The sequence below is a fragment of the Artibeus jamaicensis genome, unplaced genomic scaffold (assembly GCF_021234435.1).
Source record: "Artibeus jamaicensis isolate MK-2021 breed Jamaican fruit bat unplaced genomic scaffold, CSHL_Jam_final contig_47, whole genome shotgun sequence".
NCBI classification, from domain to species: domain Eukaryota; kingdom Metazoa; phylum Chordata; class Mammalia; order Chiroptera; family Phyllostomidae; genus Artibeus; species Artibeus jamaicensis.
Window position 1 is genome coordinate 1,191,206 of NW_026521848.1, and position 14,406 is coordinate 1,205,611.

Sequence of the window (14,406 nt, forward strand, 5' to 3'; positions counted from 1 at the left end):
GTCCCGGGGAATATCAGGAGACCTGTATGGCTGGAGTTTCAGGGGTGGGGAACAGGGCGGTACCAGAAAGTGGGATTGGAGAGCAGTGGGGCTCACATCATTTAGGGCCTTTTAGGCCATTGTAAGGGGTTTGGATCAAAACTGACACCTAAAAGGTGAAGTAGAGGTAGCCAAGGGAAGAGTGCAAAGTGAATGCAAAGCAAGTGCAAAGGCCCTGAGGTGGGGGTACACTGGAGATGTTCTCAGCAAGGAGGCTAAGGGAGGGATGCGGTGAGTGAGGCAGGCACCAAGGTGAAGAGAGCCAAGGTCAAGCAGGACCTTTCTACAGGAGGGACTTGGATTTAAGCCAAGTGAAGGGAAACCAGCCAGGAGAGAAGTGCTAGATGCTGTTCTTGGCAAAGGCAAAAGGCCCTAAGGGTTGGACTAAACTGGGAGAGTTACAGCAGCATCAAGAAAGCCAATGTGGCCAGAATAAAATGAGTGAAGGGGAGGGTGTGAGGAGGTGGGGTCAGGGAGCCAATGGGGAGGCAGGCGCTGTAGGCTTTGAAGGCTGTGACTTAGAGATTTGGATTTAAGGTGATACTTGAAGTATGAAGAGAGGTGGAGGGTGTGCCAGGCAAAGGGATATGCAAGTGCAAGGTCTCAGGTGGGACCAAGAATAATGTGCTCAGGAGGATAGCAAGGAGCTGAGAATAGCTGGAGCTGAGTGAGGGGTCGGTCACAGAGCTATGAATGCACCCTGACCCCTTGGCCCTCCCGCATCTCTGCCCAGGTCGACGGCATCCTTCAGTACCTGCCCTTCCAGGCGGCGGACGGGCAGGTGCAGGTGTTCCACCAGGGCCAAAATGCTGTGGTGCGCACGGACTTTGGCCTGACTGTCACCTACAACTGGGACGCCCATGTGACTGCCAAGGTGCCCGGGAGCTATGCTGGGGCCCTGTGTGGGCTCTGTGGAAACTTCAACGACAGCCCAGAGGATGACCTGGCCCTGCGGGGTGGGGGCCAAGCGGCCGACGCCCTGGCCTTCGGGAAGAGCTGGCAGGAGGAGACCAGGCCAGGCTGTGGAGCAGCCGAGTCAGGCGACTGTCCCAACCTGGACTCCCTGGTAGCCCAGCAGCTTCAGAGTAAGAAGGAATGCGGGATCCTTGCCGACCCTGAGGGGCCCTTCCGGGAGTGCCACCACAAGCTGGACCCGCAGGGTGCCCTGCGAGACTGCGTCTATGACCGCTGCCTGCTGCCGGGCCAGTCCGGGCCTCTGTGTGACGCACTGGCCGCTTACGCGGATGCTTGCCAGGCCGCAGGGGCCACTGTGGACCCCTGGAGGAGCGAGGAACTCTGCTGTGAGTATCAGTAGTGAAAACTGGGTCTCAGCCTTACGTATATTCATTAACATATAAATATCACTAATTCATTTAATTCTTTTTTTTAATGTTTTTTTAAATATTTTTTTATTATTTATTTATCTTTAGAGGGGAAGGGGAGGAAGGAGAGAGGGAGAGAAACATCAATGTATGGTTGCCTTTTGTGCATCCCCTGCTGGGAACTGGCCTGCAGGGAACCGGCCTGCAACCCAGGCATGTGCCCTGACTGGGAATCGAACCGCGATCGTGTGGTTCGCAGGCCCGCGCTCAATCCACTGAGCTACACCAGCCAGGGCTTAATTCTTGTAACAGCCTTATGAAGTAGGGAATGTGGCTTTGCCTGTTTAACAGACGAGGAACCTGAGGCTCAGCGAGAATCGGTTACATGTCTGGGATCCTTACACCTAGGAAATGACAGAGGCAGAAATACATCCGGTAGCCCTGGGGCTGATTTCCCTATGGCAGTTGCCTTGCAGAGATGAGCAGTGCTGTTGCTGTTAGAGGGAGCCCAGCACCCTCTCCGGGTCTGCTCGGTCCCCACCTGGCCTGCTGCACTGAACACCTGCCGAGCCCCCTGGGCAGTCACTCTGAGACCTTCGCATCAGATGCGGGTGCAGGAATGGTCTTCAAATGTCTTTGCTTTCCTGTAAAAGGAGTTTAGAAAGCCATGCATCCTTTTGCCTGATTTTTACATGTTAAAAAGTTTAAATACACATGTTCAAAAGTATGCACATATAATAAGTAGAAGCCTGTTCAATTCTCAGCAAGAGAACACATTTGCATCACCTGTCCCAAGAATCCTGAAAAAGTACATACTGGGCCTCCCATTACTTTGGAAGCCCCTTCATACCTTTTTCCTGGCACTATACCCAGTGGTAACCACTATTCTGACTTCTAAAGTTTCTAGTTTTTTAAAGATTTTATTTATTTATTTTTAGAGAGGGGAAGGGAGGGAGAAATAGAGGAAGAGAAATATCAATGTGTGGTTGCCTCTCATGCGCCCCCTACTGGGGAATCTGGCCTGCAACCCAGGCATGTGCCCTGACTGGGAATCAAACCAGCGGCTCTTTGGTTCACAGGCCGGTGCTCAATCCACTGAGCCACACCAGCCAGGGCTAACTGCTTCTTTATAATGTTATTTAACCTGTCCATCTGTCCAACCAGATTCTCTTTTAAACTGGCTCAGTAGTGCTGTTCAACAGAACTTCGGTGATAATGGAAATGCTCTATATTTGAGCTGTATCATATCATACGGTTGCCACTAATCAAATGTGGCTTTTGAGCATTTGAAATGGGGCTGTTGTGACCAAAAAGCTATGTCTTCAGTTTTATTTCATTTTATTTTTTTTAAGATTTTATTTATTTATCTTTAGAAGGGAAGGGAAGGAGAGAGGGAGAGAAACATCAATGTGTGGTTGCTTCTCATGTGTCCCCTGCTGGGACCTGGCCTGCAACCCGGGCATGTGCCCTGACTGGGAATCGAACCGCAATCCTTTGGTTCGCAGACCCGCACTCAATCCACTAAGCTACACCAGCCAGGGCTTATTTCATTTTAATTAAATTTACATTTAAATGGCCACAAGCGACTGTCATATCGGACCACACAAATAGAGTATTGATTTGGTTCAGTTCCAGTTTTTTTGTTTTGTTTTGTTTTTGAGGAAACTATTTTTTTTTTTTATGAATCCTCACCCAAAGATATGTTTATCAATTTTTAGAGATAGAGAAAGGGGGAGGGAGAGAGAGAGTAAGAGACATCAGTGTAAGAAAGAAACATCAGTTGGTTGCCTCTTGTATGTGCCCTGACCGCGGATCAAACCCGCAGCGTAGGTCTATGCCCTGACTGGGAATCGAACCCTCAAACTGTTGGTGTATGGGATGATGGTCCAACCAACTGAGCCACCCGGCCAGGGCAAAATTGTCTGTCTTCTAATCTAGAGTGAGTGGGGTTTGGAGAGAGGAACAGCGATTCTTTATTTTTTTCTTTAAAACATGGACACATATTTTAATCTATAGAGTCATTACTCCTACTGCAGAACGAAGAAGAGTACCGCACTCACAAACACACTGCAGAGATCACACACACACTCGCTGCACGTACGTACATTTAAAATACGTGACGTAACGTGCTCCCCAGACCCCACCCAGCAGAGGAGCTCCTTGCCGCTGGACCACTTCTGTGTGACTGTGTGTGAGCGTGTGTGTGCACTTGCGTGTGTGTCGGGAGGTCAGCTGTTTCACTGGGGTCGGGGACTCCCAACCCTGATGGCCGCTCTCCCCGCAGTGCTGACCTGCCCGCCCCACAGTCACTACGAGGCCTGCTCCTACGGCTGCCCGCTGACCTGCGGGGACCTCCCGGTGCCTGGCGGCTGTGGCTCTGACTGCCGCGAGGGCTGCGTGTGCGACCAGGGCTTTGCGCTCAGCGGTGAGTCCTGCGTGCCGCTGCCCTCCTGCGGCTGCTTGTACCAGGGCACCTACCACCCACCGGGCCAGACCTTCTATCCTGGACCCGGGTGCGAGTCCCTCTGCCACTGCCGGGAGGGCGGCCTGGTGTCCTGTGAGCCCTCCACCTGCGGCCCCCACGAGGCCTGCCAACTGTCCGGGGGTGTGCTGGGCTGCGTGGCTGTGGGCTCCGCCACCTGCCAGGCGTCGGGAGACCCTCATTACACCACCTTCGACGGCCACCGCTTCGACTTCATGGGCACCTGTGTGTACGTGCTGGCTCAGACCCGCAAGGCCCGGCCCGGCCTGGAGCAGTTTACCGTCCTGCAGGAGAACGTGGAATGGAACAATCAGAAAGTCAGTGTGACCAGGGCGGTCACCGTCCAGGTGGCTAACTTCACCCTGCGGCTGGAACAGAATAACTGGAAGGTCACGGTGAGAGCAGGGGCTGACCCTGGAGCGGGGGCTGGGATGGAGGGCCATCTGTGGGTGGGACCCAGGCAGTGCTCAGCCCAGGGGCAGGAGACACAGGGTTCAGGGTGCATGTGAGAGGCAGGGGTCCCAAAGGAGAGGGGCTGCTGATCAGAACCCGGAGTGGGGAGCCAAGAAGACCCTGGGAGCTGAGATGTGTTCCCACGTGGCCTCAGTCTCCCCTTACCCTGCCCCTGGACTATCCCCTCTGAACGCCTCTCCTACACCCCCCTCCCTGTTCCCTCCATCCCCCCACTCCATCCTGGTCCCCACCCCAGCCACCTCCCTGGTCCCCCAGCCTGTGGCAGCACTCAATGCAACCAGAGGTTGGTACACTCCGGAACGGGGAAGGCTCGAGGACAGAGGACAACTCGAGGGTGGCTCCACATTCCCGAACAGCCACAACCACAGTAACGGCAGCTGCGGCGTCTGCGTAGCTGCCCCCAGACCTTGGCTGCTAAGCACTTCCAACCCAAGTGCCATTTTATCCTCACAGTAGTAGCTGCAATGCCTTCGATTTGCTTTAGTTTTTAAAGGGGGATGTCCCATCACTGGCCAAAGTTCCCCAGCAAAGGCGGGACTTGAACCCAAGCTGGCAGACCAGGAGACAGCGGGGGAATGGGCATCTACTCTGGAGGGTCTTCTGCAGCAATCCCACTAAGATTCAGGCCCCTGACTGTTGTACTAGCAGTGATATTGATGAGGATGCTGTCAAACAGCTGACTTTTTCAAGTGCTCATGCATTCGATGTTTAACAATACTCCCTGACACAGCCACGCTCCTAGAATAGCACCTGGCATATCATTGGCTGTAAATACGTAAGAGCTATTGGGTTTTTGTTGTGAAGTAGAAACTATCAATGTCCCCACTTTACAGATGAGGAAACTGAGGCACAGGGGCTAAGTCACTTGGCCTTGACCTCTATCCATCCCTGCTCAGGAAGGACGGTGGTGGACTGTTTTTAGGAGACAGGAACATGTTCATCAGGAGCATGTCCTTCTCCTGCCCTCTTCTCTGACTCCAAACAATCAAATGCTCATTGTGTCTGTATTAAGGAAGGTCTAGCAAGCGTGTTAACCGGGGGTGGATTTACAAGGCTCTGTTGGTGCCTTAACCGGAAACCATGGGTTCTTGGCTCATGGACTTGAAGTTCGTTTCTCCAGAAATTTAGCCTGACTTTCAACCCGCTGCTGGATGCGTAAGGCAAAAACCTTTCGCATCCATTTACTCTTCAAAATAAAAACACCCAGTCGTAGCTAATAATGACAACAAGCGCCCCCAGAACACCCATTCTATGCCAGATACATGGGTCAGCACTTCGCAAATACTAATTTATCGAATCCTTACGACGACCCTGTGGGGTAGGCACCGCGTTCCCACTCAGTAGATGAGGAAACATGAAAAGAGAGGTGACCCGCCTGCCCAAGGTCACAGAAAGGGTTAGGGGTGGCGCCGTGTTTGAACCCAGGCGGTGTCTGCAAAGTCAGTTACGGCATTACCGGTCATCGCAGTAAGTGGTGATCAAGCGCCCACTGGTGAGGCTGTTATTCCACTGAGACCCGGGTCAATTTCCTGTGGCTGCTGTAATAAGTCGCCACCAACTTGGTGGCTAAAACCACAGGAATTTATTTCCTCAGAGTTGTGAATGCCGGAAGTTCAAACCAAAGTGTTGGCAAGGGCTGCACCCCCTTCTAAGGCGCGAGGGGAGGACCCTGCCTTGCCCCTTCCAGCTTTGGGGGGCTGCCTCACTCCATCTGTCTTTGTCCTCGAACGGCCCTCCCTGGTATCTCCGTGTCTTCTCTTCTCCTGCCTCTCACGCGGACATGTGACACGGGACGGGGGGCTCACCCTAATCCAGGATGATCGTGTCCCCGGGTCATTATCCTCTTGCGTTTGCAGAGACCCTTATTCTGAATCAGGCCATATCCTCAGGCGCTGAGTGGACACCATTGAACCCACTAGAAGACCCTATTATTACACCCATTTTACTAATAGAGAAACTAAGGTCCTGCAGAACTTCAGTGTCGGGAGGGCCCTGACTGGGGTCTGCCCCTTCAAAGTGTACCCCCTGAAACATGGCACCTCCTGCCTCCCAGGTAAACGGCGTGAACTTGAAGCCCCCCGTGGTGCTGGCCCAGGGCCGGGTCCGCGCCGTCCAGGAAGGCTCAGACATGGTGATCAAGACTGACTTTGGACTGCGTGTGGTCTACGACCTCCTGTACCACGTGCAGGTCACTGTCCCAAGCAACTACTACAAGCAGTTGTGTGGCCTGTGTGGGGACTACAACGGTGACCCCAAGGATGACCTGCAGAAGCCCGATGGCTCGCCGGCGGGCAGCCCCGATGAGTTTGGCAACTCCTGGGAGGAGGCGGTACCGGGCTCCCCCTGCCTGCCGCCGCCCACCTGCCAGCCCGGCGAAGACTGCCACCCTCAGCAGTGCGGGCCTGAGCTCCAGGAGAAGTACCAGCAGGAGCAGTTCTGCGGGTTCCTCGCCAGCCCCACCGGGCCACTGGCCGCCTGCCACAAGCTGCTGAATCCCCAGGGTCCTTTGCAAGACTGTGTCTTTGATCTCTGCGTCGGTGGAGACCAGAGCATTCTCTGCAACAACATTCACGCCTACGTGAGTGCTTGCCAGGCAGCGGGAGGCCACGTGGACCCCTGGAGGACCGAATCTTTCTGTCGTGAGTAAGGGGCAGAGAAGGCAGGGGGACACCAAGGAGCAGAGGTGGGAGGTTGAGGCACAAAAGAGGCAGACCCTGGACCCTGCAGCCCTCCTTCCCAGGAGCTCTGACCCGCACCCCTCTTTGCAGCAATGAAGTGCGGCCCCAACAGTCACTATGAGCTCTGCGCAGACACCTGCACCCTGACCTGCTCCGCACTCAGCACCGCCCCTCAGTGCCCGGACACCTGTGCCGAGGGCTGCCAGTGTGACCCCGGCTTCCTCAGTGACGGCCACGCCTGCGTGCCCATCCAGGAGTGCGGCTGCTACCACGATGGTGTCTACTATGAGGTAGGAACCTGGTCATCCCCAACAGATCTGCGACCTCATCCTGGACCCCTTCCCACTGCCCATCAGCCCCACAGCCTGTGCACTTGGCCTCCTGAACATCCCTCCCACCCACTTCTCTTCCACAATGCGTGGCCCCACTGTGATCCAGCTTGTCCCCTCCTACCTGGCTCCCTCTCAGCCCTCTCTTTTGCTCCCTTTGATCGCTGTCTTCGTGGAAGTGGGAAAGACCTTTGTAAATACAACTGTAGCTCCTGCAACTTTAAACCCTCCCCTGACTCCTCAGGTCAAGTTTTGGCTCCGTATCTGGGTCCAATTTTTGTCTCATTGTACAGGTGGCTAACACCCCCACCACCACCACCACCACTCACCTCTCCCACTCTGGGATCCGAGTGTGTTTGTCAGGAGTCTGTCTCTCTCAAAGCACTGGAAGTGTTGCGGTGGGTGGGGCGGGCGGGGAGCTCTCTGTTGATCTCATATGAATAATAATAGTAATAATAACAAATAGGCCGATAGTGCTTACTATGTATGGGTTTCTGCTTTAAGTGCTCTGCTATGCTATGTTTTATAAACCTTTTATCATGAAAATTTTCAAATACACAAAAGAGAGCAATGCAATAAATCTTCATGTACCCATCACTTGGCTTCAAAAAGAAATCGGCATTTTCCCAATCTTGTTCCATCTCCAACCCCGTTTTCTCTTCCATCTGGACGATCTAAAGAAAACCCCTTTCATTTCATCTGTATTTCATAGGTATTACTAACTCAGTTACACTTTCATTGGTAGGTGCAATGGTAGGTGGTAAGTATTAGCTGCAATGTATGTGGAAACTGAGGCATAAAGAGATTAAGTAATTTGCACAGAATGATGAGATTGGCAAATAGGAAAAGGCATCAGACTCAGTCTTCTCCAGAGCCTTTGCCCTTAATTATTCTGTGACACCGCGTATCCTATACAGCAGACATTTAGTGGATGTTTTGGAATAAACAAATGAGCAAATGAGTGGAAGTGAGTGGATGCGTGAATGGAACCCCAAGGCCATGCTGTGCTTCAGTTTCACAGACAAGGGACCACCCTGATGAAAGACGTCCCCTTCCTGCTCTCCAGACCCCAGAGGTCCTGGAGCGGGCTCCCACCTGACGGCTGTGCCCTCTGTCCCCACAGCCGGAGCAGACGGTGCTCACTGACAACTGCCAGCAGCAGTGTGTGTGCCGGGCCGGGAAGGGCCTGGTGTGCCAGAACCACACCTGTCAACTGGGGCACGTGTGCCGCTCCACGGCAGGCATCCTGAGCTGCGTCAAAGGTGCCGGGCTAGGCTGGGGCCCGTGTGGCTGGGGACGGAGGACAGCGACTTTGGAGCTGAGGGTGGTGGGACCTGGATCTTTATGGTGGGAGGCGCAGGGGACTGAGGACTGAGGTCTCCACCCGGGGCCAGGCATTATTTACAGTAACAGGCAGCTGGTAGTGCCATGGTTTTCTGACCATCGGTATGTGGGATTAGTCTGGGGCTTCAGGCACCATCCCCAAGGGGTTTGAGAGACTGGGACCCACGGGGCAGGGACAGAGTCCTGAGGTCTCAAGCAGATGCCCCACAAAGTCTTGGGTCTTGGATACAGGGCACTCCTTGAGTGGAAGACCAAGATTCATATGGATACAGTCTCAGACATGGGGACCCCCAACTTCAGTCTAAGACAGAGCCACCCCAAGACTGGTTTCTTAGGGTGAAGGGCAGAGAATAATTTCCTCATTTCTAAGGATAAGGAACTGGGACCCCCCAGAACTAATTGAGACCCCCAGGGCTGACGGACACGATAACGGGGATTCTCGGGGGTGGCGGTTTATCGGTCAGGGTCCAATCGGGAGACAGAAACCACACAGCAGCATGGACAGGGCAAGTTGGAGGGAAAGAATTCTTTACGTGAATAGGGGATGGACACTAAGGGACACCAAGCAGATTCGTGGAGCAGCCCCTGCCCCTAGAGTAAAGCACGGCACCGAGGCAAGGAAAGGAGGAACCGGGAAGAGGGCCCCCACCCCAAGGCTGAGGGGCGGGTCTCATCGGAAGGCTCGACTGTAGCCCACTGGGTGGCAGAGAGGTGGTACAGGCTCGAGCTGGCAAGCAGGAACCCCTGAGTGGGCGTCCCACATGCCGCTGGCCCCCCATGCCAGCAGGAGCCAAGGAGAGCAGAGCTGCTAGAAGCCAGAGGGGCCCCTTTCCTCCTGCTGGGGGCCTCCAGCGCCCTCTACTGACAAAGCCTAAACTCTATCAGTGGGTTTGGAGCCAAACGTCTACAAACTGAAACTTGGGGGGAGAAGAGGAAGTTTCAAGTTCGCGGTCTTGGGCACAAGGGTTCCCAAAACTGGGGTCACAGATGTAATGGCCCTAGGGACAGAGTCTTGGACAGAGACCCTCGGAGGTAGGGCCTCGGAAATGAGATCCCCATGGCTGGGATCTCAGACGCGGCGACCCCAGGGAGACACAGTCTTGCATGAAAGGGTCCCCAGGCTTAGATATGGGGACCATGGGGACCAGGCTCTCAAACATTGGGACCTCTGGGGTTAGATTATCACCAGAAAGGTCCTTCCGTACCTTGGTCTTGGGCACAGAGACCTCAGGACTGGGCTCTCAGATGTGGTTGTCCAGGCAGCTGGGTTGGGAGGACCTGGGCCCGGGTCTCAAACACAGAGAACCGTGGGGCCAGCGGTTCCCTCGTGGACCCCCTCAGGACTGGCCGCATGGACACAGGGACCCCTGGGGTTCTGGTCTCAAGCCCGAGTAGTTCCCTGGGGCTGTGACCTTGAGCAAGGGGACCACAGAGCCCGGGGACAGATGCTGGGGAGCAGCCGGCCTCCTGCCAGGCAGCCCCTCCAGGCCCTCTCTCCTCCGCCCCCAGACCCGTGCTTCGCTGTGCCGTGTCGGCCCCAGGAGACGTGCCAGGAGAAGAACGGCCAGGGCGCGTGCGTGCCCAACTACGAGGCCACGTGCTTGCTGTGGGGCGACCCCCACTACCGCTCCTTCGACGGCTGGAACTTTGACTTCCAGGGCACCTGTAACTACGTGCTGGCGACCACCAGCTGCCCAGGGGTCAACAACACCCTGGGTCTCACCCCCTTCACCATCACCACCAAGAACGAGAACCTGGGCAACCCTGCTGTGTCCTACGCGAGGCTTGTCACTGTGACTACTCTCGACACCAGCATCTCCATCCACAGAGGCGAAGTCGGCAAAGTCCGGGTAAGTGCCACAGGATGGTCCCCTGGGCTCCCGGTTGGGCGGGAGGGGTCCTGGCAGCCACAGCTAGAAGCTCAGCGCTCTCTCTCTCTCTCTTCACCCTAAACAAAATGGCAGCAAAGCAACAATAATTATTGCAAAAACCTCTGTCGGGAATTAGATGAGCTCACCTCTTTGCAAAGGCCTTTCACCTAGGCCTTCAGCATTTGGCCTTTTTGGAGAACTGGGTTTGAATCCAGGTTCTCCGTGTCACCTGTGTGACATCGGGCAAGTGACGACCTGGCGGGCCTCAGTTTCCTCACCTTAGGAACAGGGTGAGGAAACCATCGTAGCAGGCTCTGCCCCCCCGGCAGTGAGGTGGTGCCGTCAAGTGTTCAGCTGCGGGTCTGACCTCAGGAGGCCACCGTGAACGTCTGTGAGGAAACAATGAGAGGCCTTGAGACTCTGACATGGAGCAACATTCAGGGAACTGGAGAGAGAGATGGGCCCCCCTTTCTGCCCAGGGTAGTGGAGATGCAGGCTCAGGGCAGCCCACGGTGGGGGTGGGGGGGTGGGGACGAGGGAAGCGCAGAACAGGGCGGGCACCCCATAAATGACAGTGAGTGGGAGAGATGCCCAGGCACACAGGTGCTCAGGGAAAGAGGAGGGAGGGAGAGAGTGGGTGACAGACCCGGAGAGAGCGCGCGCACACACGGCGTGGGGTGGTACAGAGAGAGACTCAGAGAAAAGGAAATCTGAGAGAGAGATCTGGATGGAGACAGAGGGAGAGGCAGTGGGGAGAGGAAGGGAGGGAGATGAGGTCAAGAGAGAAACTCAGAAAAAGCAGCAGAGATAGGTTGCATTCCCTGGGGCCTGGACTGCAGCCGATGTCCGTGTTAGTTAAGTGACCCTACAGCTGTCGGTCGTGAAGAAGGCCTTGGCCGGCCAGGTGAGGGAGGCAGAGGCCAGAGCTGAGCCTCCACACCCCGAGGGAGCTCCGTTTGCGCCCTCCCCCACCCCCGATCTCCCCTTCCTCCAGGTGAACGGTGTGCTGACAGTGTTGCCTGTCTCCGTGGCCGGTGGGAGACTCTCAGTGACCCAGGGCTCATCGAAAGCAGTGCTGGCCACCGACTTCGGGCTGTCGGTCAGCTATGACTGGAACTGGCAAGTGGAAGTGACATTGCCCAGTAGCTATCACGGCACAGTGTGTGGGCTCTGTGGGAACATGGACCGCAACCGCAGCAACGACCAAGCCTTCCCTAACAGCACCCTGGCTCCCTCCATACCCATCTGGGGCGGCAGCTGGCGAGCCCCGGGCTGGGACCCACTGTGCTGGGACGAATGTCAGGGGTCCTGCCCAACATGCCCTGAGAACCAAATGGAAAAGTACAAGGGCCCTGGGTTCTGTGGACCCCTGGCCGCCGGCACAGGAGGCCCCTTTGCTGCCTGCCATGCCCACGTGGCACCTGATAGCTTCTTCAAGGGCTGCGTTCTGGATGTCTGCCTGGGCGGCGGGGCCCACGACATTCTTTGCCAGGCTCTGGCGACCTATGCTGCTGCCTGCCAGGCCACCGGTGTTGTCATCAAGGACTGGAGGGCACAGGCTGGCTGTGGTGAGTGTCCGGGTGAACCGGGCAGGACTCGGGGTGGGCGTTCTGTCCCTGCAGGGCTGGTTTGGTTTCACGCCAGGTCTGGGGCATTTTGTTTCTTTCTGTGTCTCTCTGTTTTCGTTCTGGTGTTTCTCTCTGTCTCCCGTGGTTGTTGCTCTGTCTCTTTCTCATTCACTCTCTCCTGTCACTGTCTGGGTCTTTGTTTCTCTCTCCTTTTGTCTCTCTGCGTCTTTTGTTCTGTCTCTCTCAGTCTCTGTCTGTCCCCCCTTGTCCCTCTCTCTGTCTCCTCCCACTCTGTCCTCAGATCCCACCCTCTCTGACACCATTTCCTCTCTCTCCCCCTCCCACTCTCTTCCGCCTGCAGAAATCTCCTGCCCCGACAACAGCCACTACGAGCTCTGTGGCCCACTGTGCCCTGCCAGCTGCCCGTCCCCTGCGCCCCCCGCACCCCTTGCCGCGTGCCAGGGTCCCTGCGCTGAGGGTTGCCAGTGTGACTCGGGCTTCGTGTGGAGTGCAGACCGCTGTGTTCCTCTGGATGGTGGCTGCGGCTGCTGGGCCAACAGTACCTACCACGAGGCAGGCAGCGAGTTTTGGGCTAGTGTCACCTGCTCCCAGAGGTGCCAGTGCGGACCTGGGGGTGGCTCTCTGGTCTGCAAGCCTGCCAGCTGTGGGCTAGGCGAAGCGTGTGCCCTGTTGCCCTCTGGCCAGTATGGCTGCCAACCTGTCAGAACGGCTGAATGTCAAGCCTGGGGCGACCCCCATTACATCACCCTGGACGGGCACCGATTCGACTTCCAAGGTACCTGTGAGTACCTGTTGAGTGCACCCTGCAGTGAACTACCTGCGGGGGTTGAGAACTTCACCGTCACTGTAGCCAATGAGCACCGGGGCAGCCAGGCCGTCAGCTACACCCACAGCGTCACCCTGCACATCTACAACCACAACCTGACCCTCAGTGCCCGCTGGCCCCGACAGCTGCAGGTGAGGAGTCCGTGGACAGGGCAGGAGCAGTGCCAGCCCCGAGTTGCCTGGGGATTAGTGGTGTGCCATTCCCCTGATCGCCTTCCACAGGTTAGCCAGAGCATGGTGGAGGGGTGCGGACGGAGTGTAGGTCTTGGAGCCAGATGGCTTGGAGCAGTGGCTTCCCTGCCTCTGAGCTTTTGTTTATTCTTCTGTAAAATGGGCCTAAGAAAAGCACCTGCTTCAGAGGGTAGTGTGAAGAGCCAGTGAAATCGTGTCTAAAGATTAGTATTATTGAAAGGAGCACTCAGTAGGTAGCAGAGACAGGATTCGGACCTTTGTCCTGGCCATTCGCTACCTCCACCTCTGCCCCACGCCCACAGGTGGACAGCAAGCTCGTGGCACTGCCCTTCCAGCTGGACTCGCGCCTGCACGCCTACCTGAGTGGCCCCGACGTGGTGGTGACCTCGGCCACAGGGCTCTCACTGGCTTTCGATGGGGACAGCAACGTGCGCCTGCGCGTACCGGCGGTGTATGCGGGCGCTCTTTGTGGCCTGTGTGGGAACTACAACCAGGACCCTGCAGATGACCTGCAGGCGGTGGACGGAAATCCTGACAGCTGGCAGGTGGGCGGCGCCCAGGACTGCGGAGAGTGCGTGCCTGGGCCGTGCCCCGCACCCTGCACGCAGGAGCAGCAGGCGCCCTTCGGTGGTCCCGACGCCTGCGGCGTGATCTCGGCCCCTGACGGCCCGCTGGCACCCTGCCACCGCCTCTTGCCGCCCGCGCAGTACTTCCAGGCCTGCTTGCTGGACGCCTGCCAAGCTCAGGGCCATCCTGGAGGCCTCTGCCCTGCTGTGGCTGCCTATGTGGCAGCTTGCCAGGCCGCTGGGGCGCAGCTCGGAGAGTGGAGGCGGCCGGATTTCTGTCGTGAGTACTCACCCATGCACGGGCCACATAGTGGGGGTCTCCCCGTCCCATCTTTTCACAGAACCTCCTTCAAGGCGTGCCTTAGATACCATCCTGCCCGCCCTGAGCCAGATATCTCCTGTTGGAGAAACACTAAATGCACCAGGGCACACACTGCAGTGAGAGAGACTGATACGCCGGGTCAGAACCTGGGTCCGGTAGACTGTTGGGGAGCATGCACTCAGGATCCTAGCCAGACGAAGTGGGTTGGCAGACCCTGTCAGAGCTACGCAGTGAGATTCACCTGGTCGAGCAGATTCTTTCAGGTTCCCCTGGTCAGAGAGACCTAGAAAGTTCCACCTGCTCAGATGCCCCTGGCCAGTTGCAGACACTGAAACACAAAGGAATTGGCCCGATGACATCAGACAGGGGCTCT

At 56.3% G+C, this 14,406-nt stretch overlaps 1 protein-coding gene across 6 annotated transcripts in view; it reads left to right on the top strand.

The window, feature by feature from the left end:
- The window catches only part of FCGBP (Fc gamma binding protein), an 86,525-nt gene that overhangs the window by 62,017 nt on the left and 10,102 nt on the right, over positions 1-14,406 (top strand). For all 6 annotated transcript variants that reach the window (XM_037133435.2, XM_037133438.2, XM_053667508.1 and 3 more), the window contains 9 exons: positions 773-1,340; positions 3,646-4,238; positions 6,371-6,956; positions 7,086-7,285; positions 8,448-8,586; positions 10,178-10,518; positions 11,534-12,107; positions 12,469-13,085; positions 13,448-13,991. In XM_037133435.2, the coding sequence (XP_036989330.2) occupies positions 773-1,340; positions 3,646-4,238; positions 6,371-6,956; positions 7,086-7,285; positions 8,448-8,586; positions 10,178-10,518; positions 11,534-12,107; positions 12,469-13,085; positions 13,448-13,991 (4,162 nt within the window). The remainder of the gene's footprint in view (positions 1-772; positions 1,341-3,645; positions 4,239-6,370; positions 6,957-7,085; positions 7,286-8,447; positions 8,587-10,177; positions 10,519-11,533; positions 12,108-12,468; positions 13,086-13,447; positions 13,992-14,406) is intronic.